Source organism: Trichomycterus rosablanca, chromosome 2 (genome assembly GCF_030014385.1).
Source record: "Trichomycterus rosablanca isolate fTriRos1 chromosome 2, fTriRos1.hap1, whole genome shotgun sequence".
NCBI lineage: Eukaryota > Metazoa > Chordata > Actinopteri > Siluriformes > Trichomycteridae > Trichomycterus > Trichomycterus rosablanca.
In genome coordinates this window covers 11,913,230-11,933,228 of record NC_085989.1, presented here as the reverse complement: position 1 = coordinate 11,933,228, position 19,999 = coordinate 11,913,230, and the positions used below count along the sequence as shown (strand labels likewise).

General features: G+C 40.5%; 2 protein-coding genes across 3 annotated transcripts in view; one reads left to right on the top strand and one right to left on the bottom strand.

Annotated features, from left to right (window-relative positions):
- Positions 1–4,506, bottom strand: part of eno2 (enolase 2) — a 39,595-nt gene extending 35,089 nt beyond the window's left edge. The window contains exon 1 of one of the 2 annotated variants that reach the window (XM_062990092.1): positions 4,451–4,506. The gene's annotated coding sequence lies outside the window, so the exon portion shown is untranslated. Of the gene's footprint in view, positions 1–1,951; positions 1,981–4,450 lie in introns of those variants that run through there. The other variant, XM_062990100.1, reaches the window with a different exon arrangement.
- A 5,263-nt stretch (positions 4,507–9,769) lies between these two features.
- LOC134330277 (cell division control protein 42 homolog) overlaps positions 9,770–19,999 on the top strand; it is a 31,353-nt gene continuing 21,123 nt past the window's right edge. Inside the window, exons 1-2 of the mRNA XM_063011334.1 lie at positions 9,770–9,855; positions 18,009–18,113. Of these exons, the coding sequence (XP_062867404.1) occupies positions 18,009–18,113 (105 nt within the window). The 5' untranslated portion in view covers positions 9,770–9,855. The remainder of the gene's footprint in view (positions 9,856–18,008; positions 18,114–19,999) is intronic.

Here is a 19,999-nt window from a genome sequence, read left to right as displayed (position 1 = left end):
TATACATATACAGGTGTACAGTACAACGAAATTCTTTCTTCGCATATCCCAGCTTGTTTGGAAGCTGGGGTCAGAGCACAGGGTCAGCCATTGTACAGCGTCCCTGGAGCAGAGAGGGTTAAGGGCCTCGCTCAAGGGCCCAACAGTGGCTGCCTGGCAGAGCTAGGATTCGAACTCTCAACCTTTCAGTTGATAACCCAAAGCCCTACCCACTAGGCTACCACTATCACAAAGCGATAACGGTGTGGTGACAAGATATGACAAGTGAAACTGAAGAAACTTCAGTAAACATAAAACATAATTCCAATAAATGTTTTTGCCATTATACACTAAAAAGACAAGAAACCACCAGACATAATACTTCTTGTAATGTTTGTAATCACTTTTGGTATAATATGAATAGGTAGTTTTTAAAAATGCCTTACATATTTTGAGTAGACTGAGCAGATTTAGAATCAGGATTCTCTATAACAGTGGTTCCCAAAGTAGGGACATATTGTTAAGGGACTATCACAAACTGATAGTCATATTTTGTACATATATTGAGGAGGCTTCGTCCTGATGGGTTGATTGATATACTGTAGCTTAGAAGTCACATTTATTTGAATAATTATTAATTATTAGGAAACTGCATTAGTATACAATCAAGGATATGGCCAGTGATAGCTCAGTGGTTAAGGTACTGGACTAGTAAACAGAATGTTGCCGGTTCAAGCCCCGCCACCACCAAGTTGCCACTGTTGAGTCCCTGAGTAAGGCCCTTAACCCTCAATTGCTCATCGTGTTCAGCTCATTGTGTAAGTCGCTTTGGATAAAAGCGTCTGCTAAATGCTGAAAATGTAAATGTAAGGATATAAGATATTTAGATTTTGTTTAATAGAAATCAATGCATAGTGTATGTTTCAAGTTCCATAGTGACTGGCCAGGGAGGCACAGTGGGTAGCATTGTTGCCTCACAGCAAGAAGGTCCTGGGTTCAATTCCCAGGCGGGGCGGTCCGGGTCCTTTCTGTGCGGAGTTTGCATGTTCTCCCCGTGTCTGCATGGGTCTCCTCCGCGAGCTCCCACAGTCCAAAAACATGCAGTCAGGTTAATTGGAGACACTGAATTTCCCTATAGGTGTGTGTGTGTGTGTCTGCCCTGCGATGGACTGGCACCCCAGTGTCCAGGGTGTTACTGTGTGCCTTGCACCCATTGAAAAGCTGGGGGATTGATTGTTGATTGATTGATTGATTGGCCACGGTCAAAAACTTCCTGCAAACTGATTGAGGTCAGAAGCATATAACCCGAAGGAGGATATGACACAGGGGTACTATGCCAGATAGATAGATAAATATTACATAATATATATATCCCTGAACTATTGTTTTTACCTCTTTTTGGGGGGGTCTAGTTTTTAATAAGGAGGATCACACTACCCCAATCCCCCCCTGTAATTTGAATCATGGCCCTAATTATATTTAAATAGAATTTGACTGGACAATTGAATTTAAGACCCATTAAATTTTAAAAAAGTAACACATTATTAAGTACACAGTCATTAATTTTGTGCTAGTAATTTTTTTATGTGTGTGAAAAAACATAAATCATCCACCATATCTGTGGAAAATTAATGAATTTATTTAAATATTTTGCACACAGATGGGTCTTTGGCTGTGAAACGTTAAAAAACCCATGCTCTATATAATTAATTTAAATCATTTGCTAAATATTGCTTTTATTGCTTTTACATTTAGTACTTCAAATCAAAGAGCAAATTAGATTAACGTCACTGCTTTAGATGCTCAGACTAGCATCAGAATCTTTACCTCAGAGATGCAGTGGCCGAATAACAAATTACTCCCTTCTCGATACATAGGCTCCTAAATATGGAATAACAAAAGCGCTTCGACACGACATGTAAGTGTACCCTATGTAGTGCGGTAGATTTGTAATAAAACTGCTCCTGTATACCCGTTTCTGTTCCAATCAGTAGTCTGGAGTTACGTAATGCACGTTTCCGTTGTGCCCACAGTGCACACTGCAGCATGGCGCTAACGGGGCGGGGAATGCGGAGAGAGCCTCAATTATTTAGGTTCTGTCTCATGATTGAATTAAAAAAACTGTGAATTCGGGAAAGAAGGGAAGAAACAGGAGATTACAGAAAGCTTGAACAGCCCTTAAAGGGGAGTAGAGATTTTAACCGAAAATGAAAACAGATTGGAAACGTGCCCGAGCGTCGTGCTGACTGGAGGGACACGCACGCGCGCACACACTGCAATGATGAGTGGTGTGACACACACATACCTGCATTGCTATATTAATGGAGTGTTTAGATATCTGTTTTACACAACGTACATGTAAACACACCAGTACTGATGGTGTAACAGTCCTGCATTGCTGTGTCTGTTGGATATTTGCACTACTTGCATTACTATGTTTGCAGTGTATTCATCCAGTGATGTAACAGACACTTGTGCATTACACTTGTGTTTGTGGGGTATTTTGACTGAGCTGAGTAACACACACACACACCTGCATTACTATTTTGTTGGATATTCTCATTGAATATTGAAACACACACACACCTGCATTGCTATGTCCGTGGTATGTCAACAGTAAGACGAACATGCACATGGTGTCAAGATAAACATTTATAAACAAATCCTTCTTGAACTGCATTGCTATGTGTATTATTCATTTCTTAACTTTTACTAAGCACTTTCTGTTTATGGTAAGGTAGGACTGGCACTACATGGAATCACTAAGTGCAAGGTGGGAACACACCCTGGGAAAAGGTGCCAATGACTTTATAGCTGCTGTAATAATGCTATTTCTATACATCTACAAACACATATAGATAACATTCAATCACATTTAATCACAGTCCTGCATTGCTATGTTGTTTGTGGCATACTTCCACCCATCTACATCTAGCATAAGCAAATCTAATGCTGGAAATTTGGCATTAGAAATAAATACATCAACACACTTTTTTTTTGCATGACTGTATTCGTGGTGTATTTTTCACTGAGTGCTAATCAAAGATTTCATAGAAAATGTTTTGTCTATAAAGATAAATGCATGCCCCCTCTTCACACACAAAGATTACTGCATTGCATGGTTCATGTCATGTCTACACCTATACCCGTACACCTGATAAAACCAAATCTCATCCAAAAGCACATTTTTCTATCATTATGGACAAATTTGGTTTCTAGAATTAAATATATGAACACATACACACTTCTGCATACCTACGTTTATTGTATATGTTCCACTTTGTGACATAATTACAAATTTTTACAAATAACTACCTCCTACATTTACATCTACTATATACTATACACTAAGCCCACTGTATACTATAAACCACATGCAAAAGCATATATTATGGCTCGAGTTAAGAAATGTGGTACATCTAGTTCATAAACATAAATACATGCCACTCGCCACATACACATTCCTGCATTGAAGTATCTTGACGGACATGTATTACTACTAATGCTATGCCTAAACCTATCCTTACACCTACGGTAACCAAAACAAAAGCAAAAATATTGGACCTTTATGAGAAATTTACTATTTTCTTTTTATTGTGACATTTGTTTTCTCTTGAAATCTATGACACCCCCCTCCCACGCACACCCACTTCTGCATTGCTGTTTTCTTGTAGTATTTGTACTGACCTGTATTACTATTGCTATGCAGATACATACAACTCTATCTATTCAATTAAATAGCAAACTACATGCAAAAAAAAAAATGTTTGCTCTTGACAGAATGTCTTGTTTTTCTTTTGTCACAGGGACATTTGATACCCAGAGATAAATACATGCCCACACACACACACACACACACTTCTGCATTACTGTCATTATGGGGTATTACTACTAAAGGCATCATACATCATCCATAACTAAGACCAATTGCATAAATGTTTGCTTTTGACAAGAATAGTCTAGTTTAGCTTTCATGGGGACATGCGTTCCTACCAATAAATACATGGTCACACAGAGCACCCCGATGATCATTTCCAAAACCACACAATGAAACCCAAAATGAACATATTTTAAGACATTCCTGCTTTAGCATCCTTCATACATTAGGGAAGCACTGATCCGTTATTACAATCTTTAATGTACAACCCAATTTTTTCCCTACTCTTATTTCTTAATTTCTGGTATTTCTGTGCCATACATATGCAAATGTACTGCATACATTTTTGTATAAATATAATGTACTTGCAAAGAAATAAATGCAAATTCTGTAAAAAAAAAAAAAAAGCTAGCCCAGCTCACACATATACACACACGTCCACATAGGCACACATATGTCCAAACATTATGCTATTACTACTAAAACAGTCTGCACAGTGCAGCACCACACCACCGGCCTCACACTGCTCACCCACCACATACAATAACGACCCAAAAAACAAAGAAAAAAGACAGAAAGAAAGAATGTCTTTACCTGCCGTCTGTGTGGTTGCAGCCTCACGAAAGGCAAGCTAGAAAGCACTAATGGGAGAGAGAGGGAGACAGGCAGAGAAAGCAAGATGAGAGAGAGAGTCTGTAGGGGAGAGAGGGGGGATGAAAAGAAAACAGGAGGGAGAGACAATGTTTGACACAAAGGGGAGGGGATGAATGGATGAGTCAGTGGAAGATGGTGAGAAACCAGAGGGAAAAGAGGAGAAAATGAGGAGGTCAAGATACCAATTAATGAAATGGGCGAATGAATCAAGTGTAAGAAGATGAGGAAGAGGCAGGGTGCATTGTTACCAATGGATTGGCAGTAAAAATAGATAGAGCAGCTGCCTCATTTCTCCTCCCAACAAGATTAGAATTCACCAGGGCATCATTTTTGTCTAATAATGCATGATACACCACGGTGAACAACAGAAACGCTACACTATTACACAAATGTTTCCTACACAACCTTATATTTGTGTCGTGTGCATTATGCATTTATTTTACACTGCTATTCACCAATTGTGAGAGTTGTCAAAGTGTCTTTATGTATGAAGTAAGTATGTAGACATCCCTAACAACATACCTAAATAAAGTCCTTTTTTATGAGACTCAAAATGCTGCCACAGTGGCCAAAAACAGTCTACTTGGCCATGTACAGCCGGAAAATCTGCACACCCTTTTCAGCTTCTCCACATTTTATTACATTACAGACTCATTCTATAATAGATTGAGTTCATTTTGTGTCACAAAATTCTACACAAAATAGCCACAATGACAAAGTGAAAGCAGGTTTTTAGACATTTGTGCTAATTTATTAAAAATCAAAATGTAAAATATCATATGTACACAAGTGTGCACACCCTTTGATATGACACCCAAATATGAGCTGAGGTGCATTTTGTTTTTACTGATAGTGCTTGAGATGTTTCTACAATTTAATTGGAGTCCACCTGTGGTAAATTCAATTGATTGGACATGATTGGGGATTGCCAACACCTGCCTATATAAGGTCCCACAGTTGACAGTGCATATCAGAGCAAACTCCAAGCCATGGGGTCAAAGGAATTATCTGCAGACCTCAGAAACAGGATGATTGTGTCAAGGCATAGATCTGGAGAAGGGTACAGAAAAATTGCTGCAGCTTTACAGGTCCCAAAGAGCACAGTGGCCATCATTCGTAAATGAAAGAAGTTTGGAACACCAAAAATCCTCCTAGACCTGGCCGCCCGGCCAAACTGAGCGATTGAGGAAGACGGACCTTGGCCAGGGAGGTGAGCAGGAACCTGAGGGTCACTCTGACAGAGCTCCAGCGTATCCTTGTGGAGATGGGAGATCAACCATCCAGGCAGCACTCCACAAATCACGCCTTTATGGTAGAGTGGCCAGACGGAAGCCACTCCTTAGTAAAAGGCACATGACAGCTTGCTTGGAGTTTGCCAAACGGCACATAGAGGACTCTCAAACCATGAGAAACAAGATTCTCTGGTCTGATGAAACCAAAATTGAACTCTTTGGCCTGAATACCAAACGTCATGTCTGTACATATAGTAAAATACACAAAAATATGCCTATAGTACAAGTATGGCTCTTCATGTATCACGAATTGCCAAAGGGGATAGTGATTGAGAAACCATGTTCTACTTTGGTAAATAATTTTACAAATGTTTGTACATTGAGTACTTTTTCATGACATACTATTTTCATTAACTTTCCTTAACAGGTTTTCATAAACTTATTCCCCTTGCATCTTGCATTTAAAGACTAATAAGCAAATGCTGTTGACATGCAGTGCAAATACCAAAAAACTGTTGAAACTCAGACATAAAATGTACAAAAACTAAAGCATTTGAGAAAGATCATGTTTATTGTGGGTTATTATAACATACACAACCCCTCTTCGTTTAGCCTTCTTGAAAAAAAGATTTTTATATATAGCATGTTTTAATGCTAGTGTAGATATTGTTCTATAGTGTATAACTTGTTTTGGTTGCAGACTGTCACTTAAAAAAATTTCAGCTCAAGAACTGTTTGTCATGAGTTTCATGGGTCTGGTTTTCATGACTGAGCAGCTTTAAACCGGCCAAGGATTACAATGTGTAATACCAAGCGTCAACAGCAGTGGAACTTTGTTCTGGCTTTGGCTGATTGTGATTTGTCAGAACAACACTGCTACCATATAATTTATTTATTTCATTATCTTAGATTGTCTGATGGACAAATCTGGGTATGGCTGATGTCAGGAAAACACCAAAGTTTGCTACCACATTTAAATCTAACTGGAAGTTGTAACTTGCACAGCAAGATGGTTCCTGAAATCCTGGGTACGATTCTCACTTCTGGTCACCGTCTGTGAAAAGTTTCACATGTCCTTCCCCTGTCTGAATTGTGAGGTTTTTTTCCACCTCACAGGAAGAAGTGGATGTGCTACTATAATTTGCCCTATAGGTGTAAATTAGTAAGTGTACATTACCTGCAATTACTTGTCCAGGGTGTACTTCCTTCCTGCACCCAGTGTTCGTGGGTGGCACTACCTCCACAACCTTGACTATTAAAAAAAAAAAAATGATGACCAGTTATACACCAAAGGATTGAAGTACACAGGCTGTATATCTATCTTTAATCCTGCAATTCTAGTGTATACTCAACTAAATAATTTTTTGGTAGAGATCAAGTCAAGTCAAATTTATTTATATAGCGCTTTTTTACAGTAGACATTGTCTCAAAGCAACTTTACAAAATCCAGGACCAACAGATACAAAAACCCCTGTTGAGCAAGCCGAGGGCGACAGTGGCAATGAAAAACTCCCTTAAAATTACAGGAAGAAACCTTGAGAGGAACCAGACTCAGCAGGGCCCATCCTTCTTGGGTGGTTTGGAGGATACTTTTAAATGAATAAGATTTAGCAATAAATAAATAAATAAGAGTTATTATTCAATCCAGTCTGTAATAAAGTCTGTAGTGAGTTCTTGACATTCTTGGTGCAAACACGCCAGGTCCCGTCACTTCCGGCAGGAGCAGCATTGTTGGCACGGCAGTCTTGACTTAATTCCTTAACCTCGGGCAGGTAAACAGGTTTCCATCAGAAGGACCTCAGGGTAAAACAACACAGACTGTAGTTAAAATGTAAAATGCGAGATGAGTAAAATATCAGTTTTGAGTAGAGACTCCGGCAGCCACCACCATCAAACCTAGAGATGCAATAACACCTTTTACTATCCAGAGTTAAACAAAGAAATACAGGTCAGATAAAGAAAGCAAAAAAAAGAGAAGTGGCAAAAAAAATGATGGCTGACCTATTCATTTTTCTATCATAAAAGACAGCTTGGCTCTCTCTCCCAAGAGAACAATGTTGTTTACATGATAATTTACTGGGTAAATGTTAAAAATCTGCCAGTGTTAGGTTTTTCTATATATCATGCTGCACTCTATACAAGAATTAAGAAGTCTGGTATATGTGCAAAAAGCCTTTCTGAGGTTCTAGATCTCAGGAATGTTTTAATGCTTTAAATGTTTCCTTATGTAATGCCAAGTTCACACTACACGACTTTCCAAGTCGTCATGTCGCTGTACAGTTCACACTACACAACTGGATCTCTTGTAATCGGGAGTCTTTCAAGTCGGTGTGGCTTTCACACTACATGACTGATCAGCGATAGCGGGTTTCACACTACACGATCTATCAACTGGAATTCAGGCAAGCTTCTCTGGTCTCCCAAACTACATTTTGTCACGAAAACAAACGCAAGAAGTGACGAGGGGTTTAATGATATCATGTCCAAAAATGCACATCAACAAGTAGCAAGCAATCAAAGTTTGTGCGCTGATGTGAAGCGTAAAATCAAGGAGAAAAAATAAATGAATCTGAGTGGATTGGGCTACATGAACAGCATGGATTGTTCTATAGTGGGTTGGAGGTTAATAAATATTTTTTACAATGCAACGTTGGTGTTATGTTTTGTAGAGAACGATAAAGTTAGAAATACAGAGTCAAAAGTTGCAGGACATTCTTTTATTTCAGAAACGAAAGGGAAAATGACATATCTGAATACCCCAGCAAGTAATGGGTGAGGGGGCCTATCTTTTAGGCTATGTCCGGAACATGGCCGCCATCTTGAAAGCCGCCATATTGGATCAAGGGCAAGTTTTTCCAATGGGAAAGTGGTCATGTAGCATATCAAAGAAGACCAAAATTTTCTCAGACATCAATTGGCGCAATCAGATTTGTGGTTCAAAAATTATCAGCACAGAAAGTTCAAAACTTTTGTTGTTTGTTACAGGTAACTGAAGATGGAATTGACAAAAGAAGAGAGGATTGAGGTGATTCTGATGTCCGGGCAACACAGCTGCCGTATCATAGCCGCAGACTTCAACAACTGACACCCAGAAAGACCACCAATTTCACACAGCACTGTTGCATCCCTCATAGCCAAATTCAGAGAAATTGGGACTGTGCACTTTTGAACCACAAGAGATATTGCAAATCTGATTGCGGCAATCGATTTCTAAGAAAATTCTGGTCTTCTTTGATATGCTACATGACCACCTTCCCATTGGAAAAACCCAATCCAATATGGCTGCTTTCAAGATGGCAGCCATGTTCCGGACATAGCCTAAAGGATAGGACCCTCACCCATTACTTACTGGGGTATTCAGATATGTCATTTTCCCTTTCGTTTCTGAAATAAAATTGTGTCCTGCGACTTTTGACTCACCCTGTACTGTAAAACTGTGTGTGCCGATGTGTGTGCCGATGTATTCTGATATGAACTATCCTGCGTTCTCATTGGCTGTTTGACATAGCACTCGTTGCCAGTCGTTGAACAGTTCACACATAGCGATTGAGAGCCGAGTTTCGATCGGCGAGCGGACGCCGAGTTGCTCCTGAGCCGTAAAATCTAGCGCTGACCAGTCGGCGAGCGAAAATCAGGGCAAAAATCTTGTAGTGTGAACTAGGCATAAAGCACTTTGTATTGCCAGTGTGTATGAAAGGTGCTGTACAAATAAACTTGCATTGCTTTTCCTTTTCTTGCCTAATATAACAGCTCAAAGATTTATTTCTGTTTCTATGATTATGGTTATGCCATAGTTGGAGAAAAAATGGATACAAATATAAATAAATAAAAGTGTAAGTTGTTTATGTTGAATTAAAAAAAAAAAAAAAAAGCATTTTTATTATTTTTTAATATAGTGTCATTGAATTTAGAATGGCAGTATGTCTGACATGCTATAGTGTCCACGTATCTTGTTTTATTTAATTTAATTTTATTTAATTTTATGTCATCATTAGTTTGGGTTTTGGCTAACACGCCCCTTTAGCAAAGCAGAGCGATTTGTTGTAGTGGCAACAACAGCAGCCGAAGTACCCGGATGTTCCATACAGTCACAGCAGCCGCACGTTATTAAAGGTGAGCAGCTGAGATTTTACTTCTTTATTTAACTGTTATTTACACACGGTGCCTACTGTATAATGACAAAACTCTACTTAAAGTGTGTACATGTTTCTACCTTGTTTCTACTTTTACTGTACATTTTCATTTCAACTGCTTCGTAGTCTTGTTTTATTTTATTTTCAAACTAGCCAGCTTGCTAACTGTTAGCTCTTGTCGAACGAATCTGAGACTTACAATTCAGCGCACAGCAGTTCTGTCAGAGCGAGCTGCTAGCGAGCTAGCTTCTTTTAAACACCGAATTCTGTCATTACACTGTCATTTCTGTATCACTGACTTCGCTGATAGAACAACAAATACACGCAAAACTACTAGTTTAGGACAGGTAAAATACATTCTGATAAGCCGGGACGTGCTAGTTATTAGGTGCGGAACTTCATTTCCTGGCTTACTAACAGCTAGCACGTCGTGCTAAAGAAACACCAAGAAGGTCTGATACATCTGTAAACTTGTCGTTTTTATTTTTAAATTGAACATTTAATCACTGGCAAATCACTATTGTTTTGTGATGAGGTATTTGGCTGGTTGTAGAGATGTGTTTGGAAGTCCTGTCTCAGCATGAAAACTCACTCGATCATGTATTTGTTTTAATTATTTAGTTAAATTAATAGTGTCATGTACTGATAAATATTAATACAATGTCCAAACGTTGGTATAAAGTCAAGCTGTGTAATTCCGATTCATGTTCTGTTAATATTACGGCTATAAAGAAGCCTAGTTAGTAATGCGGAAGTTCAGAACGGACGGGGTGTAAGTTTGGGATGGGCACTTCGATAATAAAATATCGATCTGAGTCGATCCTGCTCCTTCTCTTGCTTAAAAACATCGATCAAACGTTTGACGTAAAAGCAATTTAATATATGCCATGCGTTTGACAAAATGTGTTTATTTAAATAGCTTTCAGGATTGTCCTGTTATGGTTACAAGAGCTACAAAGCTACCGAACCTCGATTTGAAAAAAGCTGTCACCGTGTAAAATGCCAAAAAGCATCGATCTGCTAAATTAAATGTACTTTTACTTGTATTCATTCTACAGATTTTATATTTTACTTTATGAACTATTGTTTTTATTAGTTCATATTTATTCTAAAACTGATGCCTGCAACACATTTAAAGAAGTTAGGACTGGTGCAGTGTAAGGTTTGGAATGTTGTAATATGTTTTCCCCCCTCTGTAACGTGTCATCAGAAGATTTAGGGAATCTAAAGAAATTGTATTTATTTTCAATTCACTTTTATCAGTGGGACATTAGTGCTCTGTGATTGATATTGCCATATGGACTTTTACAGTTACCCTTACAGTTGTGACTTACAAAACACTGCAGGCAAATTATGTTTAAGGGCCTTATTTCTGGGCCTAAGAGTGTTAACTTTGAAGTGGTGGGGCTTGAATTCGTGACCTTCTAATTACTAGTCCAGCACCTTAACTACGGTCTCTGTATACACAGATGTCACCTTTGTCCATAAATGCCACCATTGCTTACTCTCGAATAGACTATAGTAGGTTTTAATAAGTTGGCCAGCGGTAAAGTGCGCTAGCACACCAGAGTTGGGGTTTCGAATACATCTTATCGAATCTCATCACTGTCTTCCGACTGGGCTGGGCGGCTGCATGAACAACGATTGGCTGTTGCTTATAGGGTTAGGGGTAAAAAGTCAGATCGTAGGTCCTAATAACTGGTGCAACTGCGGCCCCTGCTGGCTGACTAATGGCGCCTGCACAGGGCTGAGGAATAATGCTGATGGGGGTGTGGCTCTCCATACACAGTGCCCGTCGGTGTATGAACTCAACTCGTGCAGGTGAAAAATGCAGTCTGTACTGACTGTACATGCCGGAAGGGGCGTATGTCAGTTGAGAGGCATCCTCAGTCAGCGGTGAAGGGTCGAATCAGTATAGAGGACACATTCAGGGTAATTGGACACGACTAGATTAGGAGAGAAAATTGGGGGGTAAAAAGTGGGAAAAATTATAAAAAGAAAATTAAAAAAAAAGTCGGCCACTTGGACCATCCTCTGCACTGGCCAGGAGAGCTGAGACTATCGCATGTACCCTTTGACACATGCACAGTTGCCGACCACAGCTATTCACATTGATGGAGTCTTAAACAGGGTCAGATCATGTACAGAAATGACCTCTACACAGACTTAGAGGTTAGACAATTAGACAGCAGACACCACAGTTGTAGAACAACAATAAAACCTTTTCCCACCCCTCCATCGGGGTGGCACGGTGGCTCAGTGGGTAGCAATGTCATCTCGCACCAAGAAGGTCCTGGGTTGGATTTCCAGGTGAAGCGGTCCAGGTCCTTTCTGTGTGGAGTTTGCATGTTCTCCCCGTATCTGCGTGGGTTTCCTCCGGGATCTCCGGTTTCCTCCCACAGTCCAAAGACATGCAAGTGAGGTGAACTGGAGATACAAAATTGTCCATGACTTTGTTCGATTTAACCTTGTGAACTGAAGAACCTTGTGTAATGAGTAACTACCGTTTCCTGTCATGCAACCAAAAGTGTAAAACATGACGTTAAAATCCTAATAAACAAACAAACAACTACTCTGCAATAGACTATAATAGATTTTAATAAGTCGGTCACTTGGACCATCCTCTGTGCTGGCCAGGAGAGCTGAGACTATCACATGTACCCTATGACACATGCACAGTTGCCGACCACAGCTTTTCACAGTGGTGGAGTTTTAAACAGAGTAGGATCATGTACAGAAATGATCCCTAAGCACTCCACAAATCGGCCATCATTAGTGCAGGTGCCTTGATCAGACAGCAGACGCCACAGTTGTACAACAGCAATTAAACCCTTTCCCACCCCTCCATCAGGCAAGGCCAATTGTGCCCATTGGGCATCAATAAAAAAGCGAGAGCTCGAGATCTTAGTGGAGGGGTTAGTGCATTATACAAAACAGTATGATTGAAGGAATTGTAGTAATTGTTATTGTAGTATTTGTAATTGTAAGGTGTATTAATGCCCACATAACCATTTGTAATTGCATCATTGATACTGAAAGATATTTACACATTCTGGAACAACATATGCTGCCTAAAACAGTTAGGATAATGAAGATGCAGATGATAACTGACTAAGGAAAATAATAGATGCAGATGTTTACTGACATGCAAGGGAAAATGCAGTTGTTTACTTAGCATTCTACCATACGCTGTGTTAACCATAAACATGCTGAACATACCTATTTAATCCCAATTTTGGATACCGATGGCAAAAGAAAAAATTAACCCTACATATTCACGAGCAGCGATTTTTACTCTTGTGGCCAGTTCCAGACTACAGTTGATCTATACTTGTTTAGCTTTATGACTAGGGATGGCAGTCTACAACCAAGGCAAAGTAGTGTCTTTGTTTTACCAATCTATTTATTATAAATCCGTGCCTATAAACTAAATGTAAAATCATGCACTAATGTGCTTATGTGCATAGGTTCTAATAATAGGAATCTTAATGATTAACCAGATTACCAATAAACAATGACTTCTTTGTCATTGATTAATGTTTGATAACAGCTGGTAGTTGATTTAAACTGATAACTGAGATACAGATCTCTCATGCACTGGTTGTAAAGAGTGCAGATTTGTGACTAACCCCCACCCACCTTCGGTGCACAATTGCCAGTTCTGTTTCCAACTGTAGGAAGAGCATTGCAGTTTTAACCAGAACAGTAAAATATGTTATGCATTTATGTAATCACCTCATAAACAACGAAAATATTATGAGTTACAATCACAAACTAGGCTGTTTAATATCAATATGGAGGCCAAATGCATGTTACACTCTGAATCGCAAGAAGGTCCTGGATTCGATCCCCAGGTGTGGCGGTCCGGGTCTTTCTGTGTGGAGTTTGCATGTTCTCCCCGTGTCTGCGTGGTTTCCCTCCGGGAGCTCTGTTTTCCTCCCACAGTCCAAAAACATGCAAGTGAGGTGAATTGGAGATACGAAATTGTCCATGACTGTGTTGACATTAAAACTTGTAACCTGATGAACCTTGTGTAATGAGTAACTACCGTTTCTGTCATGAATGTAACTAAAGCGTAAAACATGACGTTAACATCCTAATAAAACAAACAAACACACAAACACTGAATCTGTGTGTAGTTTTACTATTGTACAAAAAATTATGTGGATATTTTGCATCAGGCCCCAGTATGAAGGTTAAACTTACACTAATAATAACTACACTAATAATGTCAGTAAGAGTAAGTCTTGTTCAAACTCTGTTATGTCTAGTTGACACTGCACGATTTTTGCACTGATTTTCGCTCGCAGACTGGTCGGCGCTAGATTTGCCGGCTCGGGAGCAGTTCGGCGTTTGCTCGGTGATCGAAACTCTGCTCTCAATCGTTATGTGTGAGCTGCTCAACAACTCGATCCGAGCGGCTCGCCGGGCACTCGCCGAGCACTCAGCAACCAAAGAGAGATATCTAGCTCGTCAAATATCTGGATCTGAGTCGCACAACTGGCAATGAGTGCTATGTCGAATAGCCAATGAGAACGCAAGATACGGGGTGAGGGGAAACGCAGGGGAGGGTTTGTAAAAAGGTGGGACAGGGGCATAATATAGTTTATATCAGAATACATCGGCACACACATGAGCATTACAGTATTTCTGACCTTATTGTTCTCTACAAAACATAACACCAACATTGCATTGCAAAAAATATTTATTAACCTCCAACTCACTATAGAACAATCCATACTGTTCACGTAGCCCAATCCACTCAGATTAATTTATTTCTCCTCTTTGCTTTAACGCTGCACATCAGCGCACAAACTTTGATCGCTCACTACTTGTTGACGTGCATTTTTGGACGTGGTATCATTAAACCTCTCGTCACTTCTCGCATTTGTTTTCATGACAAAACGTAGTTTGGGAGACCAAAGAAGCTCGCCTGCGATTCCAGTTGGTGATAGATGGTGTAGTGTGAAACCTCCTATCGCCAATCAGTCGTGTAGTGTGAAAGCCACACCAACTTGAAAGACTCCCGATTACAAGAGATCCAGTTGTGTAGTGTGAACTGTACAGCGACCTGACGACTTGGAAAGTCATGTAGTGTGAACTTGGCATTATGTGTTTCACATTTTGATGGGACCCTCCAAGCTTACGCTGAACCATGAACGAGAGATGCAAGCTTACCAAGCTTAATATGGGCATGTCTTTATACTTCATTTAATAAAAACACTGTAACATAGTGAACATGGCAGTAAAGTAAAACAGTAAGATAAACCATGTCAACATTCTGAATGTAGGTTAGTAGCAAACGGTTCTCTACAAGTGCTACTTACACATGCTAATTATAAGAATTAAAACTATAGTCGCTATATTAAAGCTTTTCCTGACATTAGTGTAGTTATTACAAAATGATAAGCAGAGTTTTACCTGTATACTGGGACATGAAGCAAAATATCCACATAATGTTTGTAGAAAAAATAATAATAATAATAATAAATCACACTACACAGAGATCCGCATATGCAGAGATATTTGAATCATATAAATGTATTTTAAAAGTTTCTCTTGGAAACAAAACAGGGTTGTGACTCACAGGAGTTTGGCTAACACTGGGTCTTATTGTACCATGGTTAGGTATGTGTTGTGTAAATGGCCTTACTGTGAATGCAAACAATATACAGTGTATCACAAAAGTGAGTACACCCCTCACATTTCTGCAAATATTTCATTATATATTTTCATGGGACAACACTATAGACATGAAACTTGGATATAACTTAGAGTAGTCAGTGTACAACTTGTATAGCAGTGTAGATTTACTGTCTTCTGAAAATAACTCAACACACAGCCATTAATGTCTAAATAGCTGGCAACATAAGTGAGTACACCCCACAGTGAACATGTCCAAATGTGTCGTTGTCCCTCCCTGGTGTCATGTGTCAAGGTCCCAGGTGTAAATGGGGAGCAGGGCTGTTAAATTTGGTGTTTTGGGTACAATTCTCTCATACTGGCCACTGGATATTCAACATGGCACCTCATGGCAAAGAACTCTCTGAGGATGTGAGAAATAGAATTGTTGCTCTCCACAAAGATGGCCTGGGCTATAAGAAGATTGCTAACACCCTGAAACTGAGCTACAGCATGGTGGCCAAGGTCATACAGCGGTTTTCCAGGACAGGTTCCACTCGGAACAGGCTTCGCCAGGGTCGACCAAAGAAGTTGAGTCCACGTGTTCGGCGTCATATCCAGAGGTTGGCTTTAAAAAATAGACACATGAGTGCTGCCAGCATTGCTGCAGAGGTTGAAGACGTGGGAGGTCAGCCTGTCAGTGCTCAGACCATACGCCGCACACTGCATCAACTCGGTCTGCATGGTCGTCATCCCAGAAGGAAGCTGACGCACAAGAAAGCCCGCAAACAGTTTGCTGAAAACAAGCAGTCCAAGAACATGGATTACTGGAATGCCCTGTGGTCTGACGAGACCAAGATAAACTTGTTTGGCTCAGATGGTGTCCAGCATGTGTGGCGGCGCCCTGGTGAGAAGTACCAAGACAACTGTATCTTGCCTACAGTCAAGCATGGTGGTGGTAGCATCATGGTCTTGGGCTGCATGAGTGTTGCTGGCACTGGGGAGCTGCAGTTCATTGAGGGAAACATGAATTCCAACATGTACTGTGACATTCTGAAACAGAGCATGATCCCCTCCCTTCGAAAACTGTTTTCCAACACGATAACGACCCCAAACACAACCTCCAAGATGACAACTGCCTTGCTGAGGAAGCTGAAGGTAAAGGTGATGGACTAAACCCAATTGAGCACCTGTGGCGCATCCTCAAGTGGAAGGTGGAGGAGTTCAAGGTGTCTAACATCCACCAGCTCCGTGATGTCATCATGGAGGAGTGGTAGAGGATTCCAGTAGCAACCTGTGCAGCTCTGGTGAATTCCATGCCCAGGAGGGTTAAGGCAGTGCTGGATAATAATGGTGGTCACACAAAATATTGACACTTTGGGCACAATTTGGACATGTTCACTGTGGGGTGTACTCACTTATGTTGCCAGCCATTTAGACATTAATGGCTGTGTGTTGAGTTATTTTCAGAAGACAGTAAATCTACACTGCTATACAAGTTGTACACCGACTACTCTAACTTACAGTATATCCAAGTTTTATTTCTATAGTGTTGTCCCATGAAAAGATATAATAAAATATTTGCAGAAATGTGAGGGGTGTACTCACTTTTGTGATACACTGTATATCAGTGTTTTTTAAGTTATCTATTTTATGCACCCCCCCCCCCCCCCCCCCCCCCATTTGCCTCCCAATCTTATCGTGTTTAATTACCCAATTTGTGCTTTCGCCTCCACTGCTGCTGACCCCCACTCCTGCAGACGTTCACTCCTGATCTAGTAGAGTCGCTACCGTCACACGCCCCCTCTGACTGGTGTGCAATACCGACTGCTTCTTTTCACCACCATAAGGTTAGGTTCATATGGGGATCTTTATCATTTATGGTGTCCGTATCCCTTGTCTTATAGTTCAGGAGCCATCCATTAGCCAGTGGTGGTCATAATTGTAGCATGAGGAACCCTCTCCAGCACTCCTACCCTCAGATGAGCCAATCATTTTCCGTGAAGGCAAGCAGCCTGTCGGTAGCAGAGCTGAGATTCAAACCCACAAGTTTAAGATGTCAGTTATGGTGTGCCAGCATGTCAGCATGTCTTACCTCTTCATTTACATTGACTTTTTCTGCATTTAGCAGACGCCTTTATCCAAAGCGACATTACAGTGACAGTATACAGTCTGAGCAATTGAGGGTTAAGGGTCTCGCTCAAGGGCCCAACAGCAGCAAACTGGCATGGGTGGAGCTTGAACCAGTGACTTTCTGATTACTAGTCCAGTACCTTAACCACTACGCTACAACAGCCTTCACCACCTGAGCACCCACTATGCCAGTGTTGTGTCTGTTTAGTCTGTCATACTCCTCATTGTCCAGACTTGAGTTATTAACATTAATAGTTATTGTACTAACATATTAATACTATTTAGTAAATGTAAGAGAGGAAAAAGGTCCTTTGGTTGTAGGTTTTACTCAAATAGTTACATTCTCTCCTTAACACACACTTTCTGCTTTTTTTCCAGATGCAGACTATTAAATGTGTGGTAGTGGGAGATGGTGCGGTTGGAAAGACCTGCTTACTGATCTCCTACACAACCAACAAGTTCCCTTCAGAGTATGTGCCTACGGTAAGTGTTTAGACTGCATCAACCAACAGGAATAAAAGCAGAAAGGAACAGAAACAAATATAAAGAGACAGAGAGGAAGTATGCCTGATAGGAGAGGTTAAATGAATGTTGTTAGTTTAGCTAAGAAACCCTAATTTGCTGCAGAAGTAGGAGTGAACCTGTTGAGGTGATTTTGCTTACAGAAAGTTACAGCTGACACGACAAAGTGATGAGTTTCCACATGTATGCCTACGTGATGTAAGTGAACCTCCTGCCTGTGTCATGTCCTGACACATCATTATGATTCCAGACACAGGAGCAACACCGGTCTATAATTCTACATATTTAGGGTTCTCCCTGTAATTCCCAAACTGTTTTAGAAGGTGTAAATTTGTTGTGGAATTACACTTGCAGAACCTCTCAACGGGTGGCTCGGTGGGTAGTACTGAAGCAAGAAGGTCCTCGGTTCGATCCCCAGGCGGGGCAACCCGGGTCCTTTCAGTGCGGAGTTTGCATGTTCTCCCCGTGTCTCCCACAGTCCAAAAACATGCAGTCAGGTTAATTGGAGACACTGAATTGCCCTATAGGTGAATGGGTGTGTGTATGTGTGTCTGCCCTGGGATGGAGTGGCACCCCGTCCACGGTGTTTCTGTGTGCCTTGCACCCATTGAAAAGCGGTTAAGAGAGTGAGTGAGTGAAAACCAAACCGCTCAACTAAGCTTTCAGTGATTACACATTGTGGACATGACTTTAGATTGGAATAAGCAGTAAATCATTTATTTAAATTCCATCAACTGCCTTATACCACTGAGAAACACTGGGTACTAGGGTCGGGCAATATTGCCGATTTCCATACCGTCTTCAAAAGAATACCGCACAGGGGGAGGGGGCGTGTCTGTCTGCTACTGATGGGTTGTTCGCGAACGATCCGATTCTATCGAACGGCTCTTCTCTTTGAAATGAACTAAAGGAACATGAGTTGTGCCTCTGGGAGCTGTTATATAGGGTGTGTTCGAAAAGCTAGGGAGCTCTCTACATAAATTTTTATTTTATAATGACTGATTAATTCCGTCTACTGAAGCGGAGTGGGTGAAATACAGCCGATTAGAACTGCGCAGTTATCACGGGGAGCGACACACTCTCACACACACACACACACACACAGAGATATAAAGAGAGCGCTAGTAGTATTATGACAAATAATTGAGAAAAAAACTCGTTTAATGATGTTAAATCTGATTGGTTCATGGCGTGTATGTTTTAAAGCAGAACCAAACACAGGCACAAACACATCTCTGCACAAGAGAGGATTTTTATGAAACTTAAAGCAATGCAACCAGTCTGTCTCTTTCCTGTAGTTTCCTTTTAAAATAAATCTTTTTTTCTCATTGAAGTGTTGTTTGAATTATGCCTACATTTAAGGCTAGGTAGCAAAATGTTCATGATCGTTCATCATTGATAGTAATATCGGGGCTGTCTTATACTAAGCTAACAGCATTTTGCCATTCAAACCAATGGGATGGGATAGCACAGTGCGCAAGCATGTCAACTCACAAGCTCGATTTTGCAAATAAAAACACGTGCAAGTTTATACAAGTTCAATAATCATCAATAATCATTTATTTACGTTTGAAAATAATTCCGTTTCTCCGCACCGTCAGCCATGTTTTAAGCCAAGGACACTTCCGATGCTCACTCGTTCTTGAAATGTTAAGATACCGAACTACAGCTTATTAAGGCATCTAAGGTTTCAAACAGCCTCCTTCTCGGGAGCGCGCATAGGATGACGTAAAACGCGTCTACGTAGAGCGCGCACTAGTTTTTGTGTTATCACCTCAGTGATTACCTCCACAACCAATCAGTTCCAACCGCCTACAAAGTGTGTAAAACATGACATGACATTCTAA